This window comes from Mandrillus leucophaeus, unplaced genomic scaffold (genome assembly GCF_000951045.1).
Source record: "Mandrillus leucophaeus isolate KB7577 unplaced genomic scaffold, Mleu.le_1.0 Scaffold332, whole genome shotgun sequence".
NCBI classification, from domain to species: Eukaryota; Metazoa; Chordata; class Mammalia; order Primates; family Cercopithecidae; genus Mandrillus; species Mandrillus leucophaeus.
This window is the reverse complement of record NW_012103499.1, coordinates 414,901-437,540: the sequence shown is the minus strand read 5'-3', so window position 1 is coordinate 437,540 and position 22,640 is coordinate 414,901. Positions and strand designations below refer to the sequence as shown.

Sequence of the window (22,640 nt, the reverse complement as noted above, 5' to 3'; positions counted from 1 at the left end):
AAAAAAAAAAAAAAAAAAAAAAAAAAAAAAACACCTTCAAATAAAGAAGAGGAACAGGCTATGACCTAATACTTGTTTGGACCAGTATAAGCACGTCAGGCAAATATTTAGGTTAAATTGTGGGAGCTAAGAACATAAAGTACATTGATTTCTTTATTACAGCTAGCAGATATTTAAGAATGTTAGTACAGGTCTTTGAATAAATTTTGGTTTTTTAAAAAGTCACTATTTATTCCTAATTAGATGGGGAGGAAAGTCTTTGAGAAGGAACCTCTACTTTACTTTTTACACCCCCAAAAAAATAAATCCCAAGCAGTATAAACAGAGAAATCCATACCTAAACACACCAAAATAAAGATCAAAAATAATAATAATAATAAAATCAGAGAAAGAGAATATCCTTAAATAGCCAGAAAGAAAGGACAGATTATTTTCAAAGGAAAAACAATTAGGCTAACAACCGACTTATCAAGGCATGAACAACAGGCTGGGAGCAGGGGCTCACGCCTGTAATTCCAGCACTTTGGGAGGCGGAGGCGGGTGGATCACGAGGTCAGGAGATGGAAACCATCCTGGCTAACACGGTGAAACCCCGTCTCTACTAAAAATACACACACATACACACACACACAAAATTAGCCGGGCATGGTGGCAGGCGCCGGTAGTCCCGGGTGGAGACTGAGGCAGGAGAATGGCCTGAACCCGGGAGGCGGACCTTGCAGTGAGCCAATCGCGCCACTGCACTCCAGCCTGGGTGACAGAGCGAGACTCTCTCTCAAAAAAAAAGGACATGAACAACAGGAGACAGAAGACTGGAATGGTGTCCAATGTGCCAAGAGAAAGTAATTATAAACATAGACTAGCCTATCTGCAAAAATATCTTTCAAGAATGAGGGTAATCAGACATTTTAATAAATATTTTTCTTTAAAAAAAAAAAAAGATTTTGCCCCAGCACCTTCTAAATTCTAATTCTTAGGCATATATTCAGTAAGGAAGAAAGAAATTTGAGATGGAAAATTCAAGGAGGAGTAATGAGCAAAAAAAAAAAAAGGTAAAAAGAGGATAAATCTAAACAAACATTACACATTGGAGAGCCAAAAACCAGAACTGAAATACACAGCAGCAATAGCATGTATGTCAGGAAGGATGACTGAAATGTGAGTGTTCTGAGGGCTTTGGATTACTCAGGAGAAAGGTAAAGATGTTAATTTTACATTTGGTAAACCACATATGCATTTAAAATTTCTACAGGAACTACTAGGGAAATAGAAATAGAGAATATTATAGTACTTTCAATTTAGTAGTGGAAAAAGTGGAATAAACAATCAATTCAAAAGAGGATAAAAGAAACAGGAAAAAAGAAAAAGTACAAAATAAGATGAAAGAAATAAATCCAAACATAATAATTAAGGCCAGGCTCAGTGGCTCATGCCTGTAATCCCAACACTTTGGGAAGCTGAGGCATTAGGATCACTTGAGACCAGGAGTTTGAGACCAGCCTGGGCAATGTAGGGAGACCCACTCTACAAAAATATTTTATTTTAAGTTAGCTGAGTGTGGTGGTGCACACCTGCAATCCTAGCTACTCAGGAGGCTGAGGTGGGAGGATGGCTTGAGTCCAGGAATTGGACATTACAGTGAGCCGATCGTGGCACTACACTCCAACCTGGATGACAGAGTGAGACTTTGCCAATAATAATAATAATAATAATAATAATAATAATAATAAAGCAGTATAGATGAAAGAAATGTTCTACTTTAAAAATAAAAATTGTCAGATTGGATTTGTTTTTATATCAGCTATATGCTGCTTATAAGAGGCTCACATAAAATACAGAGATACAGAAAGGTTGAAAGTATAAGGATTAAAAAAGACTCCAAGGTAAAAAGTCTTTGTAACTGAATGGATAGTAAATTATAAACTGAGAGAAGGACTAGAAAGAAAAGTAGAATTGGTAAAGAGAGGCTGAGCGCAGTGGCTCACGCCTATAATCCCAGAACTTTGGAAGGCCGAGGCAGTCGGATCACCTGAGGTCAAGAGTTCGAGACCAGCCTGGCCCGGTCTCTACTAAAAATACAAAAATTAGACAGCACGGTGGTGTGTGCCTGTAATCCCAGCTACCTAGGAGGCTGAGGCGGGAGAATCGCTGAGAACTGGGAAGCAGAGGCTGCAGTGAGCCAAGATCGCGCCACTGCACTCCAGCCTGGGCAACAAAGCAAGACTCTATCTCAAAAAAAAAAAAAGAATTGGTGAAGAGCTGAGAGGAAAATAAAGACTCCTTTAGAATTTGTGAGTTTCAGGCACTAGTAGAATTTCCAGATGGATAAATGCGGCAGGTAGTTGGAAATTCAAGTGTGAGGAGTAAGAAACCAAGGGCACAGATAAAAAGGGTAATAGACAAAAGTATGAGTATAGAAGATTCATTCAGCATTTGTTGAGCCCTTAACATGTACCAGGCAATATGCCAGAAGTTGGAAATATAAAAATGAGTAAGAGAAGCCCATATCTTCAAGGAGCTCACAGTCTAACAGATGGGAAAACAATAATAATACAATAGAAATAAATGGGTATGCACAGCAAAGAGGCTATAATTACCCATAACTTCTGACTCTGCCTTGGGGAGTTAAGAACATCCTCAGACAAGAAGTAATGTTTTATTATTTTTTTAATTGAGACGGTATCTCACTGTGTTGCCCAGGCTGGTCTCGAACTCCTGGGCTCAAGCAATCCTCCCACCTCAGCCTCCCAAAGTGCTGGAAAGAAGTAATATTTTAAAGTACATTTTAGATTTTCAAAATTTTTTTAGCCAAATCAGTAAATTTTCAAGTTTAAAGTAAATTGTTTTTTAAAAAATTTACACTTTGGGCTGGGTGCAGTGCCTCATACCTGTAATCCCAGCACTTTGGGAGGCTGAGACAGGCAGATCACCTGAGGTCAGGAGTTCGAGACCAGTCTGACCAACACGGAGAAACCCCATCTCTGCTAAAACTACAAAATTAGCAGGGTATGGTGGTGGGTGCCTGTAATCCCAGCTACTTGGGAGGCTGAGGCAGGAGAATCACTTGAACCTGGGAGGCAGAAGTTGCAATGAGCAGAGATCACACTGTTGCATGCCAGCCTGGACAACAAGAGCAAAACTCCATCTCCAAAAAACAAAAAAAAATTTACACTTTGGAAGTCCAAGGCGAGTGGATGGCCTGAGCCCAGGCGTTTCAGACCAACATGGAGAAACCTCATGTCTACAAAAAATACAAAAATTCACAAGGCATGGTGGTGCACGCCTGTAGTCCCAGCTACTCTGGAGGCTAAGAGGTAGAAGGATCACTTGAGCCTGGGAGGTCAAGGCTGAAGTGAGCCGACCATGCCACTGCACTTCAGCCTGGGTGACAGAGCAGGACTCTGTCTCAAAAAATAAAGAAATAGGCCAGGCACAGTGGCTCACGCCTGTAATCCCAGCACTTTGGGAGGCCGAGGCGGGCGGATCATGAGGTCAGGAGATTGAGACCATCCTGGCTAACACGGTGAAACCTCATCTCTACTAAAAATACAAAAACAAAATTAGCCGGGCGTGGTGTTGGGCACCTGTAGTCCCAGCTACTCGGGAGGCTGAGGTGGGAGAATGGTGTGAACTGGGGAGGCGGAGCTTGCAGTGAGCCGAGATCCCGCCACTCCAGCCTGGGCGACAGAGTGAGACTCCATCTCAAAAATAAAGAAATAAACAAATAAGTAAATAACATCCTGCAACCCAAGCAAAGCAAGATTTTACTTTTTAGAGATGGGGTCTCACTGTGCTGTCTAGGCTGGAGTGCAGTGGCTATTCACAAGTGCTATCATAGCCCACTTAGCCTCAAACTCCTGCTCAAGCAATGGTCCCACCTCAGCCTCTCAAGTAGCTGGAACTACAGATGTGTAGCCACTACGCCCAGCCAAAAGAAGCAATTTCATTGCTACTTTGCAACTCCTAGAGTGAGGAGTTATTTAGGAGATCCAATTACCAGAATCTACTGAATCAAAAAACCAAGGGAGAAGGAGAAGAAGGGAATCAAAGAGGAGTTGAATAATTTCTAGACAAAATAGAACTTAAAAAGAGAATTTATTAATATTGCCAAAAACTGAAAACAACCAAGATATCCTTCAATAGGTGAATGATAAACGGTGGTACATACATACAATGGAATATTATGCAGCGAGAAAAAGAAATGAGCTGTCAGGCTTGGTGTAGTGGCTCACACCTATAATTCCAGCACTTTGGGAGGCTGAGGCAAGAGGATCACTTGAGCCCAGAAGTTCAGTGCTACAGTGAGCTGTGATTGCACCACTGCACTTCAACCTGGGCAACAGAGTAAGACTTCCATCTCAACAAAACAAAACAAACAAAAAAACAGAAATGAGCTATGAAACCATGAAAAGACATGGAGAACAGGTATGGTGGCTCATGCCTGTAATCCCAACACTGTGAGGCCAAGGTAGGAGGATCAGTTGAGCCCAGGAGTTCAAGACTAGCCTGGGTGACACAGTGAGACAACGTCTCTAAAAAAAATTTTTTTTAATTAGCCGGGCATGGTAGTGTGTACCTGTACTCCAGCTACTTGAGAGGCTGAGGTGGGAGGATCGCTTGAACCCAGGAGAGTGAGGCTGCAGTGAGCCATGATCAGGCCACTGCACTCAGGCCTAGGCAACAGAGGGAGATCCTGTCTCAAAAAAAAAAAAAAAAAAACTGGCAAGACATGAAGGAATCTTAAATGCATACTGCTAAGTGAAAGAAGCGAGTCTAAGGCCGGGCGCGGTGGCTCAAGCCTGTAATCCCAGCACTTTGGGAGGCCGAGACGGGCGGATCACAAGGTCAGGAGATCGAGACCATCCTGGCTAACATGGTGAAACCCCGTCTCTACTAAAAAATACAAAAAACTAGCTGGGCGAGGTGGTGGGCGCCTGTAGTCCCAGCTACTCGGGAGGCTGAGGCAGGAGAATGGTGTAAACCCGGGAGGCGGAGCTTGCAGTGAGCTGAGATCCAGCCACTGCACTCCAGCCCGGGCGACAGAGCGAGACTCTGTCTCAAAAAAAAAAAAAAAGAAAGAAGCCAGTCTAAAAGACTACATATAGTATTATTCCAGCCAGGCGCGATGGCTCATGCCTGTAATCCTAACACTTTGGGAGGCCGAGGTGGACAGATCACCTGAGGTCAGGAGTTCAAGACAAGCCTGTCCAACATGGTGAAACCCCATCTCTACTAAAAATACAAAAATTAGCTCAGCGTGGTGGCGTGTGCCCGTAGTCCCAGCTACTTGGGAGGCTGAGGCAGGAGACTCGCTTGAAGCCGGGAGGTGAAAGTTGCAGTGAGCCGAGATCATGCCATTGCAAGAGTGAAATTCTGTCTCAAAAAAAAATATGATTCCAACTATGTGACATCTGGAAATGGAAAAACTATGGAGACAGTAAAAACAGCAGTGGTTGCCAGGATGTGGGGAGCAATGAATATGTAAAGTATGGGGGACTCTTAGGGAACTGAAACTTTTCTGTGTGATACAATAATGGTGGCTACTTGTAATTACACATTTGTTCAAACCCATAGAACTATATAATACAAAGTGAACCCTAATGAAAACTATGGACTTCAGTTAACGATAACATATCAACATTGGCTCAGTTGTAACAAACATATCACACCAGTGAAAGATGTTAATAATAGGGAAAACTGGGTGGGCACAGTGGCTCACGCCTGTAATCCCAGCACTTTGGGAGGCTAAGGCAAGAGGATCGCCTGAGGTTGGGAGTTCAAGACCAGCCTGGCTAACATGATGAAACCCCGTCTTTACTAAAAATACAAAAACTAGCCAGGCGTGGTGGTGCGTGCCTTTAGTCCCAGCTACTCGGGAGGCTGAGTCATGAGAATTGCTTGAACCTGGGAGGCAGAGGTTGCAGTGAGCCAAGATTTCGCCACTGCACTCCAGTCTTGGCAATAGAGTAAAACTCTGTCTCAAAAAAAAAGGGGAAAATTGTTGAGGGGGTATATAGGAGCTCTGTACTTTCTGTTCGATTTTCTATAAACCTAAAATTTCTCTAAGAAATAGTGTGTTGATTTTTAAATGAAATGAAATTTTAAAACATTTTTTGAAGAAGACCAAAGGTTGACTTCAAGAAATGCCTATATTTTAATATTTTAAGTAGCAGCCAAAGGAAGGTAATCAGATTCTTAAGAACGTCTTAGCCTGGGCAATATACCAAGACCGTGTTTCTACTAAAAATAAAAAAAATAAAAAAATTAGCCAGGCATGGTGGCAACCGCCTCTAATCCCAGCTAATTGAGAGGGTGAGGCAGGAAGATTGCTTGAGCCCAGGAGATCAAGGCTTCAGTGAGCTATGATATGCCACTGTACTCCAACTCCTCAAATATAAAGAATTATGTTTATAAATACTCTACTTGCAATATGAGATAATAGCTTCAAATCTATTGAGCTTGTTTTTCAAAATAAACATTGTTAAGGAAATGAAACGCCACAAAAGACCTCAACAGTCCTTCAAATGAAGGCCGGCCTTCTAAGCCCAGCTTTTGATACACACAGCCCTTCATATCCATGGATTCAATCAACTATGGATAGAAAAAACAATTTTTAATTTGCCTCTGTACTGAACATATATAGACTTTTTTCCTTGTCATTATTCCCTAAACCAGGGGTCTCCAGTGCCTGGGCCACAGACTGGTACCAGCCCACACAGCAGGAGGTGAGCGGCAGGCAAGCAAGCAAAGCTTCATCTGTATTTACAGTCACTCCCCATCATGGGCATTACTGCCTGAGCTCCGCCTCCTGTCAGATCAGTGGCAGCAGCAGATTCTCACAGGAGCACTAACCCTATTGTGAACTGCACCTGACAGGGATCTAGCCTGTGCACTCCTGATGAGAATCTAATGCCTGATGATCTGTCAGTGTCTCTTATCACCCCCAGATGGCACAGTCTAGATACAGGAAAACAAGCTCAGAGCTCCCACTGATTCTACATCATGGTGAGTTGTATAATTATTTCATTACATGTTACAATGTAATAATATAATGAAGTGCACAATAAATGCAACGCACTTGAATCATCCCAAAACCATCCCCACTCCCTGTCCATGGAAAAATTGTCTTCCACAAAACTGGTTCCTGGTGCCAAAAAGACTGGGGACGGCTGCCCTAAATAATACAGTATAACTACTATTTACATATCATTTACAAAGTATTTAGCATTTTATGTAACCCAGGTATGATTTAAATTATCTATAACTTAAAGGATGTGCATAGGTTATAACCAAATACTGCACTATTTTATATAAGGGATTTGAGCATCCTCGGATTTTAGTATCCACAAGCAGTCCTTGAACCAATCCCCAGTAGACACCAAGGAACAACTGTATATATAACCTTAGTATCTTCATGCCTAAATAAATGAAAGGAGAAAATATTTCATACCTCTGTCCCCAACATGCTCCTTCACCCACTGAGTAGCTGCAGCGATGCTCTCCATCTTGGTAACATCAAGGGTCACCGTCTCCAGCCTATCAGATGTCTGGCCCCTCAGCTCCTCGGCCCCCTTCTCCGTCAGACACGCAGCCAGCACTCTCAGGCCTCGTGCATCCAGCTGTCTGGCCAGCAGGTTCCCAAAGCCCGAGTCACAGCCCGTGATAAAGACATACTTGTCTTGGAGGTGGCTCACCACCTGCCTCTCCCGGTACCAGCGCAGAAGGTAGTACAGGCCCACAAAGGCCACCAGGTAGAGCCACATGGTGAGGGTGCTTCCTTCTCTTTCAATAGAAAGAAAACATTTTATTCCTTCCTTTTCTTTAACCAATATATCTATTCAATATTCGCCATGTGCCAGGTATTGCAGTAGGTGATAGGGACTCTTTATTGACTAATACTCGGTCCTACCCTCAAGGAGCCACAGTCTAGAGAGGGAAGTCAGTGAGGTAACCAAACAAATCCAATGCGGTGTGAAAGGTGCCATAACAGAAGTATACACACAGTCTACAAAGGAAGATGACCAATAGCCTAGCACAGAAGCAATGATTTTGGTACTACTTCCTACCAAATAGGATAGGTAAGTTCAAAAAGTGGATAAAGATGATGACATTCCAGGCAGTAACAATGTGTACATGAAGGGAGTTGTGAGCAGCACAGAACTTCTTGAGACCTATAAACAATTCTGCATGAATGCAGAGCAGAACATACAGGGGAAGAGACTGGAGATGAGGTAGTGAAGGGCCAAATCATGAAGGACCTTGGAAGCCACACTACAGAATCTGGATGTTATCCTGTGGACAGAGTATGCTACTAGAAGACATTAAACGGAGTATGCTACTAGAGTCTGGTGGCCAGATTAAGTTTTAGGAAGATCTGTCTCACAGTGGCAGTGGAGGATAGATGAAACAGGTGTGGTGAAGGCAGTGAGATCCACTAGGAGATCCAATAGTTTGGGTGAGTTATTGCAGCCAAAGCAATTTGTAAACCTAGACCAATCAGAAGCATTGTTGAAATGAGTGTTCACAGATGCCTATGTTTCTATATGAAATTCTGGAGCAAAGTCCACCATTTTTTGGTAATCTATACATGTTGGCTGAACTAACATAATTCATAACAACATAGATAGAGGTCAAAGATGGGTATGGGCCCACTAGCATCATAAGGCCTATACCACAACGCCTGCATGAGGTGAGTCTATGCAACTCAAACTCCTTAGTTTGACATGAACGTCCCCAGCACTCTGGCTACTTAGGCTTCTCTCTTGCATCCTAATCTTTAGCCATAACAAACAACTTTCAGTGCCCTGCAAAGCACAGGTTTTTTATGCCTCTGCACACACTTCTTTCTACTGGAAAGAAGTAGCCCTCATCTACTTGGCAAATAACACTTTCTTTTTTTTTTTTGAAGCAGAGTTTCACTCTTTTTGCCCAGGCTGGAGTGCAATGGCACAATCTCAGCTCACTGCAACCTCCATCTCCCGGGTTCAAGTGATTCTCCTTGCCTCAGCCTCCCAAGTAGCTGGGATTACAGGCGCATGCCACCATATTGGGCTAATTTTGTATTTTTAGTAGGGAGAGACTGTTTTACCGTGTTGGCCAGCTAGTCTTGAACTCCTGACCTCAGGTGATCCATCCACCTTGGCCTCCCAAAGTGCTGGGATTACAGGTGTGAGCCACCGCGCCTGGCCATAATGCTTATCTTTTAAGTCTCAGCCTAATCATCATTTTCATTCAGCAAACATTAATTCAACAACTACTTGAGTCAGACACAGTGTTAGGCACTGATATACAAGAGTGAACGATACATAGTCCATTCTTCATTGAATGCACAGTCTCATTGTGAAGACTGACAACAATGCATTATAACAGAAGTAAAAACAGGAGGCTGCTGGAACACTCAGGAGAGGCTTCTAAGGCAGTCTAGAGAGGTCTGAGAAGCTTCCTAGAGAGAATAAACTATAAGTTGAGATCTACAGGTGTATTAGTCCGTTTTCATACAGCTATAAAGATACTATCCGACACTGGGTAATTTATAAAGAAAAGAGGTTTAATTGATTCACAGTTCCACATGGCTGGGGAGGTCTCAGAAAAATTACAATCATGGTGGAAGGGAAGCAAACACATCCTTCACATGATGGCAGGAAAGCAAAAGCAAGCAAGAGAGGAACTACCAAACACTTATAAAACCATCAGCTCTCATGAAAACTCTCTCATATCATGAGAATAACATGGGGGAAACTACCCCCACGATCCAATCACCTCCCACCAGGTTCCTCCCTAAACACCTGGGAATTACAATTCAAGATATGATTTGGGTAGGGACACAAAGCCAAACCATATCAAAAGGATAATTTAAAAAATAACAGCTAGGCCAGGCACAGTGGCTCATGCCTGTAATCCCAGCATGTTGGGAGGCTGAGGCAGACAGATCATCTGAGGTCAGGAGTTCAAGACCAGCCTGGTCAACATGGCGAAACCCTATCTCTACAAAAATACAACTTAGTCAGGCATGATGGTGGGTGTCTGTAATCCCAGCTACTCAGGAGGCTGAGGCAAGAGAATTGCTTGAACCCAGGAGATGGAGGTTGCACTGAGCCGAGATCATGCACTCCAGCCTGGGCGACAGAGCAAGACTCTGCCCATCTCATGCCCATCTCAAAAAAAAAAAAAAATAGCTAACCCTTGCTGAGCACTTGCTGTGTATCCAGCTCTGTTCTAAGATGTCACATATATTAACTTTTTGAATTCTCACAAGAACCCTACAAGACAGGTCCCATCATTGTTCCTCCGTGTCAGTTCAGATGCCAAGACAAAATTGGACATGCAAGAGATTATGGGGGAAACACCCTCAGAGAACAAAGGGGTAAAGCACAGGAATAGGTAGTAATGCAGATCTGACACCTCTGGAAGGAGAGGGGAACAGAAGGAGGAGAAGGTAGGAAGAGCTTTAGACTGTAGTAGAGCCCCAGGAAAGTCTCAGCCAGGCCCATGAGCCTGAGCAAAGACTGCCACTGGAGAAGTCCCACATTGGGCCGAACTGGTCCAGCTCCAGTACTGCCATCCTGCTGGTCACTGGCTGACCAGTGCCCAAGAGGAGCGTGCCTCAGTATAAATACCACAGCAGATGGGAGAGTGCAACAACTGGAGGCTGGAAGTCAACCTCGCTCCTCACAGCAGATTCTCCTGAGTGATCTGAGCAATGCACCTCCATGGCTGCCACACTGTTTCATAGGTGAGCACTGAGAGATTACATACAGAGGGGACAAGAATGGTCCAGGCAAGAGATTTTTCCTGCCTTCATTTAACCTGCCCCATGGTCCAACAGAATTGACTATACCCTCCTTAGTGTCCCCATTGTGGCCTGGGTTTATCATGATGCCTGCTGCACTTCATTGTACTGCTTTTCCCCATTTTTAGACTATAAGGCCCTTGAGAGCCCAGGTTACATATTGGTCCGCACTTGGCCCAGTGAATGGCACATAGCAGATACTTAACAAATGTTAGATAAATTAAGTTTTTCTAAATAAAAATATCCTGAGAAAAAATTGAGAGAAAAAAAGCAGGCAGAATGAGCCAGAGAAGTAGGAAAAAGAAAACTGATGGAAGCCAAGGGAAGGGGGGCTTAATGAGGATCAGCAATGCAACCAGCAGGTCTGCTGAGTAATAGGAGGGCACTGGTGCTCTTAATGGGGAGACTCAGAGAGTGCAGGGCACAGAAGCCAATCTTCAGTGGGCTGCTGCATGAATTAGAGGGCAGGAAGTGGAGCCGAGTGGAGACTCTTTCAAAAGCCTGATCTGGGAAGGATAGGAGAGAAGGCAGTAGCGAGAGGGCAACTTAGGGTGTAGGCAAGTAAAATGGAAGGAGACAGTGAAGGGGAGAAAACAGTGGAGAGAGGCATCTATTGCTCCTCCCTCCCCCACCATCTTCTCTTTCTCTCCTTTTCCCCTCTTCCCCCATCTCTCCTCTTCCTTCTCTGAAGCCCTTTGTTTCTCTCCAATCTGAGACCTCTGTGTTCTCTAGCCAGTTGCCTCTGTTCTGCCCAACGGGCATTCCCTGGTGCACTACAGTAACAGAGAGGGCTTCATCCTGACTGTGTATTGACTAAAAGGTAATTTTCTGTTGCCAGTCAAAGATGAAAACGTATTTCCCCCGTTAGGGAGAAGCTTGGCCCTCACAGCCTCCCTGGGCATTACTATTCAGCCATCGCATGCTTAACAGCAGGAAGACCTACAGAAGAGATACGCCTGGCGGAATCCCAAACCCTGGGCCAAACCTGAATGTGCCTCGAATATTTCAAATATCCAAATGCCCAAAGTGGCCTGCTTGCTTTTACAAACCATTCATCTGCAAAAGCTGTGCAATTACTTTACGTTTTTGCCTTTGACTCAAGTTATTTATACACAGTACTCAAGCTGCTATTTCTTGATTTACCAATTTTTTACGTTCTCAATTAACTTCCTGCTATGGTAAATGAGAATTCAGCTTTCTTACATCATATTGTCAGTCTCTTCCTTTCTCATACACCATGCTATCTGGTTAATTTTCTTTAATGAGTTTTGAGGTTGAGCCTAGAAAACACCTTCATGCATGTGATTAACACATGCATAGGTTAAGAACTTCCACTGTTTATTTCATGTCTGATCCCCATCTTGGGCTTCATCATTGCTTGAAGCTACTCTCCCACAAAGATCTTGAAAAGCTAGGCCAGGCACGGTGGCTCACGCCTGTAATCCCAGCACTTTGGGAGGCTGAGACAGGCGGATCACCTGAGGTCGGGAGTTCGAGACCAGCCTGGGCAACGTGACCAAGCCCCGTCTCTACTAAAAATACAAAAATTAGCTAGGTGTGGGGGCAGTGCCTGTAGTCCCAGCTAACTGGGAGGCAGAGGCATAAGGATCGCTTAAACCTGGGAGGTGGAGGTTGCAGTGAGCCAAGATCACACCACTGCACTCCAGCCTAAGTGACAGAGTGAGACACTGCCAAAAAAAAAAAAAAAAAACCTTGAAAAGCTGAAATTGCCCTCTCTGCACAGCCCCATCCTATCTTTGGGGCTCTTCCCCTCCCCTCCTTCCCTCTACCTCTTTCTTCCCGCTCTGCCTTCCTTTTCCTCAGCCTCTGTCTATTACTGCAATCCTCTCACAGTTTCATTTGCCTTCTTATTCAACATAGGTCTCATAGCTGGCCACTTTAGGGGTGCTTCACTATCACCCCAAAGCCTTTACCATCCATGTTCTCTAGCTGCCAGCTGCCAAGTGGTGCTAGAGAAAGACCAGAAAACAAACTTTTATACAACAAATCAATGTTATCCTATTTCAACTGGGCCCCCCCCATACAAGGCAAACCTTGTTTGCCTCCATTTGACCTTTCCCTTATTATTTCCCAACAACACCTGCTCCAAATCTTTACTAACCTTCAGAATTTCCCAACCTCATGTTTACCTAGCTCTCCTTCCACAGATGAGCATACACGTTGCCTCCCTGCCAAAATCCAGATCAGCTCAACCTGGACACTCTAATTCATACCCACAACATTTTGCCTGTCATCTCAGGGGTTCCAGGGCCCAGTGAGGGTACCTCTGCTCTAAATGTCTCTATATTGTCCTCTATCCTCTTTCTTCTACCTTTCTTCCTCCCTAAGACCATCCTAACCTGCCACCCGTTTAATAAACATTCTCTCTCTTCCGCATATGGCCGAAACATTCAAAGGGCAAGCACAGGCCCTCTATTTTCTTGCCACCCATGAGCTCCTTGCACTTCACTTTCCATTCCCATCACTCTCTGGAAACTCTCTCACAGCTCACCAAGGACTTATTAGCAGATAATTCCCAAGGCTTCCTCTCTCTCTTCTCCTCAGATCTCACTGCAATATTTAGCACCTTCTTTTTTCTTATGATTTTATCTGATTCTTAAATTCTAACCTGACCTTCGGTGAAGAAGGAGATTGCTTTCAGATCGTGCTGTGCTCTCGTTGGATTCTGTCTGTGACTCCCTGTCACCCACAGGATAAAGTCAGAACTCTTCAGCTTGACACATAATAATAATAGTGAACAGTTACAGAGAACTTTCCTTGCCAGGCACTGTTTGAAACCGTGTGTGTGTGTGTGTGTGTGTGTATGTATATATAATATATATACACACAATAGAGGGTATATGCAATTATTATGCCCATTTTTCACATGAGGAAACTGAAGCACAGATTAAGGCAAAAATTAAGTGACTTTTCCAAGGTGAAACAGAGTGAATAGTAGAGACACGATCAAATCCAGAGTGTTCACCTGCAGAAGCCTTACATCTAAACACTACACTACACTGCCTTTCCCTTTCGAGACCAGCCTGGGCAACATAACTAAGCCCCATCTCTACTAAAAATAGAAAAACTAGCTGACTTTTCATGGTCAGGCTGTGGCCTACATTTGCTCCTCAGCTCCTGTCTCTCACAGTCAGAAACCATGGTTTAATCCTTCTGACTACGCAATATGAAGAACACGCTTCTCCCTTCACTTCTGAGATGCTCTACTCCCGTTCTCCTACAGCAGTCACAGTGTCCCTTTCCCTTCTCCCCTCCCAGCTCCTCCTCTCCCTTCTACACCCTAAATGCAAGGACTCCTCAATGCCTCTTGATTGGCCTATCACAGAAGCTTTCTCACTAACCCCACAGTGTCACTCTCACTTCCCCTCTCATCCACATAGGGCTGTCTGGTTCATTTCCCTAAAGTGCAGCTCTGCCGATGTCACTCCCTCAATAGCATTCAACCTACTGAAAATCTAAATCTAAAACCTTAGTTGTACAAGGCCCTCCATGATTGGATCTTGACCTTTTCTCCCCCTCCTCTTTCTCACACTGCCTATGTTCCATCGAAACCTAAGAGCTTTGAAATGAAGGAAGTATGGTTTGCTGAGCCTTAGAGGACAGATGGTATTTGACATGCAGAGACTGGGAACAAGGGTATTTCAGGCAAAGAGAATAATGAGAGCAAAGACCTGGAATGAGGAAGTACAGAGCACTAATAAACAGAGATATCAACAAGACTACTCTGGATGATTCCCTGACTACCTTTCCTTTTCTTTCTTTCCAAGTAACCTCTCTGCATGAGCTTCCCTGCCCCAACCCTGATTTTGTGGATAGTACAGAATCATGAGGCTGGGCACAGTGGCTCACACTTGCAATCCCAATACTTTGGAAGGCTGAGGTAGGCGAATTCCTTGAGGAGTTCGAGACCAGCCTGAGCAACATGGTGAAATCCCATCTCTACAAAAAATACAAAAATTAGGCAGGCATGGTGGAGACTGCCTGTAGACCCAGCTACTCTGGAGGCTGACAGGAAGGGGAATCACTTGAGCCTGGGAGGTCCAGGTTGCAGTGAGCCATGATTGCACTACTGCACTCTACCCTGGGCAACAGAGCAAGACCCTGTTTGGAAAAATCAATAGATAGATAATAAGGGAAAAAAAGGCCATCCTGGCTAACACAGTGAAACCCCGTCTCTACTAAAAAATACAAAAAACTAGCCGGGCACGGTGGCGGGCGCCTGTAGTCCCAACTACTCGGGAGGCTGAGGCAGGAGAATGGCGTGAACCCGGGAGGCGGAGCTTGCAGTGAGCTGAGATCCGGCCACTGCACTCCAGCCTGGGCGGCAGAGCGAGACTCCGTCTCAAAAAAAAAAAAAAGAAAAAGAAAAAGAAAAAGAAAAAAAAGGATTGTTGGGGTTTTATTGTTGTTGTTTGTTTTGAGATGGAATCTCGCTCTGTCGCTGGAGTACAGTGGCATGATCTCGGCTCACTGCAACCTCCGCCTCCCGGGTTCCAGCGATCCTCCTGCCTCAGCCTCCTAAGTAGCTGGGACTACAGCCATGCACTAACATGCCTGGCTAATTTTTATATTTTTTTAGTAGAGACAAGGTTTCACCATATTGTCCAGGCTGGTCTCGAACTCCTGACCTCGTGATCCACCTGCCTCTGCCTCCCAAAGTGCTGGGATTACAGACGTGAGTTACCGCACCTGGCCTAAAAAAATTTTTTCTTAAATAGAATCATGAGGCCAGGCACAGTGGCTCATGCTTTTAATCCCAGAACTTTGGGAGGCTGAGGCAGGCAGATTACTTGAGGCCAGGAGTTCAAGACCAGCCTGGCCAACACAGCGAAACCCCAACTCTACTAAAAATACAAAAATTAGCCAGGTGTGGTGGTGGGCACCTGTATTCCCAGCTACTCAGGAGGCTGAGGCAGGAGAATAGCTTGAACCTGCAATGAGCTGAGATCACGCCACTGTACTCTAGTCTGGAAGACAGAGTGAGACTCTGTCTCAAAAGAAAAAAATTAAAAATAGAATCATGAGCATAGACTCTGAGGCCAGATGGCCTGGGTTCAAAATCAGGCTTTGACATTTACTTGTTCTGCAGCCTTGGGTAAATGAATTGGCCTCTGTTCCTGTGTGCTCATCTTCAAAATGGGAAAAAGAAATCTCAGTGATTTACTGAGAGGGTTAAATGAGTTAATGCATGTAAAGCAATACATAATTGTTAGATATTAGTATTATTTTGGGTCGTTGTTGTCTTATTATTGCCATCTGAGACCTTTCTCCCTGAAAGGAGAAAGGACCTTTCTCCTTTCTCTCTCTCTCTTACCACTAGACCTTACCTCTTATGGTAAGAGTCCAGGCTGCTCCACTCCCTCACAGGGTTCTCACCAGTATCGTCCTTGATCAGCTGCAGAATCAGATTTGTTATTGCCAAAATGAAAGCCTGTCTCTTCCCCTGAGCTTTCCCAGAAGGAAACTGTGCCATGGGAATGTGCGTTATCTGGTGCATTACACCACCACTTTTCTATAGTATGCATAATTCCACATATTGCAACATCTTTAATCATTTCTATCAGCTCTTTATCACTATTCTGGGCTAGCTCGTGCACCTTAACTTTCTTCTGTCTCAAGCAAAGGACCTCTTTCCCTTCTTTGGTTAAAATCTTCAGACCTGGGTTTGTCTATAAACTCCAATCAGTTTAGTCACTGATCCTAAGAGCAAGTCTGTAAACAGCACATGGCTCCCTGAACTGATCCACCATGACATTCTTTTTTCCCACCTTGGGCATACAGACTAAGTATTCTTCAAGTCAATAATTGTTTTTTCTTTTCTTTTTGATTTTTTTTTTTTTTTTTTTTTGAGGCAGGGTCTGTCTGTCGCATAGGCTGGAGTGCAGTGGTGCAATCACAGCTCACTGTAGCCTCAACCTCCTGGGCTCAGGTGATCCTCCCTTCTTTTTTCTTATGACTTTATCTGATTTTTAAATTCTAACCTGACCTTCGGTGAAGAAGGAGATTGCTTTCAGATCGTGCTGTGCTCTCGTTGGATTCTGTCTGTGACTCCCTGTCACCCACAGGATAAAGTCAGAACTCTTCAGCTTGACACATAATAATAATAGTGAACAGTTACAGAGAACTTTCCTTGCCAGGCACTGTTTGAAACCGTGTGTGTGTGTGTGTGTGTGTGTATGTATATATAATATATATACACACAATAGAGGGTATATGCAATTATTATGCCCATTTTTCACATGAGGAAACTGAAGCACAGATTAAGGCAAAAATTAAGTGACTTTTCCAAGGTGAAACAGAGTGAATAGTAGAGACACGATCAAATCCAGAGCGTTCACCTGCAGAAGCCTTGCATCTAACCACTACACTATACCGAGGTCCTAGCCTCCCAAGTGGCTAGGACCACAGGTGTGCACCACCACACCTAGCTAAGTTTTTGTATTTTTTGTAGAGACGGGGTTTCACCATGTTGACCATACTGGTCTCAAACTCTTGAGTTTAAGGGATCCTCGCTCCTCAACCTCTCAGAGTTCTGGGATCTTGGCCCAATCACAGAAGGCTCTTTTCCGCTTACCCAAAGTTTCACGAACTTACCCAACAGCTATCAGCATTAACCATGAAAGCTTGTTTCCCCCACCGCCAAGAATCCCATTTTCAGAGCATACCCAGGGTCCCTATTTTTAAGTATGAAATCACTCCCAACTTGTAACCAGTACTCTCCCAAACTTCATGGGAGTAAAGATCAAAAAAGCAGAGCAAGCAATCGTGACAAAATTTCTTTCAGGAATCAAAGTTGAAGGATCTTTCAAGATGATAAAAAATCATAATCAAAACGTGTCTCCAAACAGACCGTATCCCCTACACACACACACACACACACACACACACACCACCCCTACACACCTACACACCGGACTTGCTCAGGAAGAGTCCAGTCCTGGAGACTTGGAAGGACTTCTTTGCACACCAGGCAGCAGTCGGCTTTCTCCTGCCCCAACTGCTGCCCACGCCATCCTCTGCACTGCTTTCACAACACCTCCCTCTCGTGGTAAGCGTCCAGGCTGCTCCACTCCCTCACAGGGTTCTCACCAGTGTCATCCTTGATCAGCTGCAGAATCAGATTTGTTATTGCCAAAATGAAAAGCAGAAAGAAAGAAAAGAGTTGCCCTGACCAGACAGAGAGTCTTATATGCTCCTCAGCCCACATCCTCTATTTTTTTTTTTTTTTTTTTTTTTTTGAGACAGAGTCTCGCTCTGTCACCCAGGCTGGAGTGTAGTGGCACGATCTCAGCTCACTGTAACCTCCACCTCCTTGGATCAAGCAATTCTCCTGCCTCAGCCTCTGGAGTAGCTGGGATTATAGGTGCCTGTAGAAATTTTTGTATTTTTAGTAGAGATGGGGTTTCACCAAGTTGGCCAGGCTGGTCTCCAGCTCCTGGTCTCAAGTGATCCACCCATCTTGGCCTCCCAAAGTGCTGGGATTACAGGCATGAGCCGCCGCACCCAGCCCTCTATTTATTTACTGAGACAGGGTTTCCCTCTATCACCCAGGCTGGAGTGCAGTAACACAATCTGGGCTCACTGCAGCCTCGACCTCCCAGGCTCAAGTGATCTTCCCACCTCAGCCTCCAGAGTAGCTGGGACTAAAGGCGTAGGCCACCATGCCTAATTTTTGGGGGTTTTGGTTTTTTTTTTTTTTTTTTTCTTGTAGAGATGGGGTTTCACCAGCTTGCCCAGGCTGGTCTCGAACTCCTGGGCTCAAGCAATCTGCCTACCTCAGCTTCCTAAAGTGCTAGGACTACAGGCATGTGCCACCGTGCCTGGCCCCATCCTCTAATTTAAATTGGAATACTGGAATGCAAATCCCCTGCTGAAAAGGGGTCGGAGGGCAGGTTGATTTTAGCAAAGCCCATTTCTGAAGACTGTCAACCTGAGATCAGCTGCTGCAAACTGGGGCTGGCTCAGTCACCTTTCTGAAAGAACTGCAGCTGTTTCGTAGCTTGAGCCCTGGACCTAGGGTTGTACATATATATATATATATTTTATAACAGCTTTATTGAGGCATAATTCACATATCATACAACTCACTCTTTTGAAGTGTACAATTCAGTGGGTTTTAGTATATTCACAGGGTTGTGCAACAATCGTCACTATCTAGTTTCAGAACACTTTTATTACCCCCAAAAGAACCCCATACTCCTTAGCAGTCACCTCCCATTCTTTCCTCCCCCACCCCACTCCTGGCAACCAGTAATCTACTTTCCATGTTTGTGGATTTGCCTATTCTGGACATTTCATATAAATGGAATCACACAATATGTGGCCTTTGTGACTGGCTGCTTCTGTTTAGCATAATGTTTTCAAGGTTCATCTATTTATCAGTACTTCATTTTAATGTCTGAATCATATTCCATTGTGTGGCTATTCCACATTTTGTTTATGCATTCATCAGTTGATAAACATTTGGGTTGTTTCTGCTTTTTTGTGTTATTATGAATAATGCTGAAATGAATATTTACATACAGGTTTTTTGTGTGGACATATGCCTTCAATTCTCTTGAATATATATACCCTAAGAGTGAAGTTGCTGGGTCAAATGATAACTCTATTTTTAACATTTTGAGGAAGTCCCAAACTGTTTTCCAAAGAGGCTGCACCATTTTACAATCTCACCAGCTTCATATGAGGGTTCCAAATTCTCCACATGCTCACCAACACCATCTTTTTTTTTTTTTTTTTTTTTTTGAGAGGGAGTCTCGCTCTGTCACCCAGGCTGGAGGGCAGTGGCGCCATCTCAGCTCACTGCAACCTCTGCGTGCTGGATTCAAGTGATTCTCCCGCCTCAGCCTCCTGAGTAGCTGGGATTACAGGCGCATGCCACCATTCCCGGCTAATTTTTGTATTTTTAGTAGAGACGAGGTTTCGCCATGTTGACCAGGCTGGTCTCAAACTCCTGACCTCAAGTGATCCACTCACCTTGGCCTCCCAAAGTGCTGGGATTACAGGCATGAGCCACCGCACCTGGCCATATTATCTTTTTTAATATTAGCCATCCTAGTTGGTATGGATTGATAGCTTATTGTGATTTTGATTTGCATTTCCCTAATGACTAATGATGTTGAGCATCCTTTAATGTGCTTATTGGCTATTTGTTTGTCTTCTTTGGTGAAATGCCTATTCAAATCTTTTGCTCATTTTTCATCTTATATTAAATGTGAGGAGTCACAGCATGACCCCATAGTAAAATCGTACTTAGGGAGAATCACAGCAGTACCTCAGACTCAACACATTCAAAACTAAAATAATGATGATTCACTGTAATCTGATCCTCCTCTTTATTTTCATGTTATTCCCTATCTGCACATGTATTCAACAAATTTAGTAAGTGCCTAATAGATGCCAGACAACTCCCTTCCATCCAGTTGCCCAAGTCTGAAACCTGGGAATCATCCTAGACCCCTTCCTCATCCCCCATGTCCAATCAGTATTAATTCTACCACCTTAAGTCATTATGTCCATCCCATCCCTTCCGTCTCCACTTTACTGCCTTAGTTCAGGCCATGAGTATTTCTCACCTGGATTCCGGCAACAGTCTGCTAGGATTGCTCCACCTCTGGTTGCTCTCTCCCCTCCTATTTTCCCTCTACAGGGCTCCAGAGTTTATTTATAAAACACAACTCTGAGGCCAGGGGTGGTGGCTCACACCTGTAATCCCAGCACTTTGGAAGGCTGAGGTGGGAAGATCACTTGAGCCCAGGAGTTCGACACCAGCCTGGCCAACATGGCAAAATCCCGTGTCTACACAAAATACAAAAATTAGCCGGGTGTGGTGGCGTACCCCCATAATCCCAGCTATTTAGGAGGCTGAGGTGGGAGGATCACCTGAGCCTGGGAAGGTGGAGGCTGCAGTGAGCCATGATCATGCCACTGCACTCCAGCTTGGATGACAGAGTGAGACGCTATCAAATAAATAAATAAATAAAACACAACTCTGATTATGTTTCTACTGTGCTTAAAACCCTTCCGTGGGCCAGAAACAGTGGCTCATGCCTGTAATCCCAGCACTTTGGGAGGCCAAGGCAGGTGAATCACTTGAGGTCAGGAGTTCGAGACCAGCCTGGCCAACATGGCAAAACCCCACCTCTACTAACAATACAAAAAAATTAGCTGGGAATGGTGGCACACGCCTGTAATTCCAGCTACTCGGGAGGCTGATGCATGAGAATTGCTTGAACCCAAGAGTCATCGCAAAAAAATAAAAAAAATAAAAAATAAACCTTCCATGGCTTCCCATTGTCTTCAGACAAATCCAAATTCCTGTGAAAGAACAAGACGATGTTGTGCTTTAATGTGGATCTGTGAATCCTTTATTTGAAGCAGTCTACAAGAAGACAGCTAGAGCCAAAAGATGTATAGCTTTATGGCTAACAAAAGAACCTACACAATATTTATATTGGCAGATTGCTTATCTAAAGTCAGGTAGGTTAATTTATAGTTTAGGTTTTAAAAACTCAGTTTACTATACCAAACGCATCAAATAGATTAAAGAGCGATTGCAATGTCCCAGAACATGTTTTATTGGCTTTGTGATCATCACGTGCTCTGTTAGAGGGAACATTCCTGTGAGATCAATCTAAAACTCCGGCATTTAAACACATATGATAGTACTCTCTGCTACTTTTCAATAGTTTATGATAACAAGAAACAGGGCTTATCATATTTAAACTGAGATGTGACTTTGGCCCCATTCTCCTTTTGTTTATTATGCTCCTGTGTCAATAGAACATATTTGGAACTGTCCTTATAAACCTTTTAAAATTAATCAGGAAAGAAGAGAGGGAAAGAAATGAAAATAAACCAAGCTTGCAACACATTCAGCATTAGTCATTATGTCAGCTGGCTTTCTGACCTGCTCTCTCATCGTTGTTTAGGGCATATTGTCCTAGAATCACACAGATCGGATAGTATAGTTCCCCTTAACTGCTCTATTATAGATGACAGCTTGGACATTATAAAATGTTGTTTTCCACTTGAGATATCCTTTCAGGTCCTACACACCAGTGAAACTAATGACATCAGCGGATCTGAAGGACCCCATTGACATCAGCAGTTCTGAAGGATCATACGAGGAGCTGACTCACCAAAGAATGCAGTTTCCACATCCTGATGACTTTATCCCCTTGACCCCAACCGCTCAATGACCCCAATTTTCCAGCCCCTCACTCTCCACAATCCCCTTAAGAAACCCAGCCCAGAACTCCTCAGGGAGATGGACTTGAAGATCTCCTCTCATCTCCTTGCTAAGCCACCCTGCAATCATTAAACTCTTTCTCTGCTGCAAACCCTACTGTCTCAATGTATTGGTCTGTTGCTGTGCAGTGGGCATACAAAGCTGTTGGTCCTGTAACGTATTTTCTAAACTTCTCTTCTTTATTTTATTAACGAGGAAAATAACTAACATAGGATTATTTCAAGTTTTCAAGCAACTTGCTTCAACAGGATTTTAACTCCCAAGGCTTCTCGTCAAATATTGATAGGATCAATAGTTTATTTTCATTTTAACCAAATAAAGTAGATGATGAATAATTTTTACTTCCACACTCCTTAACTTGGCAGGCAATGCTCTGACCATGGTTTACCTCTTAACCCTATCTCTCACTACGCCCTCCCTTGAAGTCTGGGGTCTGTCCATATGAAACTATTGGCAGCTTCCCAAAAGTGCCATTTACACTTTTGTGCCTGTGTTCCCTGTACCAATCTTTTCCATGTCTTAAGAACATGGCAAAACAAATAGACAATTGGGTTAAAAATGCACCTATAACACTTCATT

General features: G+C 43.9%; 1 protein-coding gene across 1 annotated transcript in view; it reads right to left on the bottom strand.

Annotated features, from left to right (window-relative positions):
- HSD17B6 (hydroxysteroid (17-beta) dehydrogenase 6) overlaps window positions 1-22,640 on the bottom strand; it is a 45,983-nt gene that overhangs the window by 9,113 nt on the left and 14,230 nt on the right. Inside the window, exons 2-3 of the mRNA XM_011988510.1 lie at window positions 17,722-17,918; window positions 7,451-7,782 (exon numbers count right to left, since the gene is read on the bottom strand). Coding sequence (XP_011843900.1) covers window positions 7,451-7,763 — 313 coding nt within the window. The 5' untranslated portion in view covers window positions 7,764-7,782; window positions 17,722-17,918. The remainder of the gene's footprint in view (window positions 1-7,450; window positions 7,783-17,721; window positions 17,919-22,640) is intronic.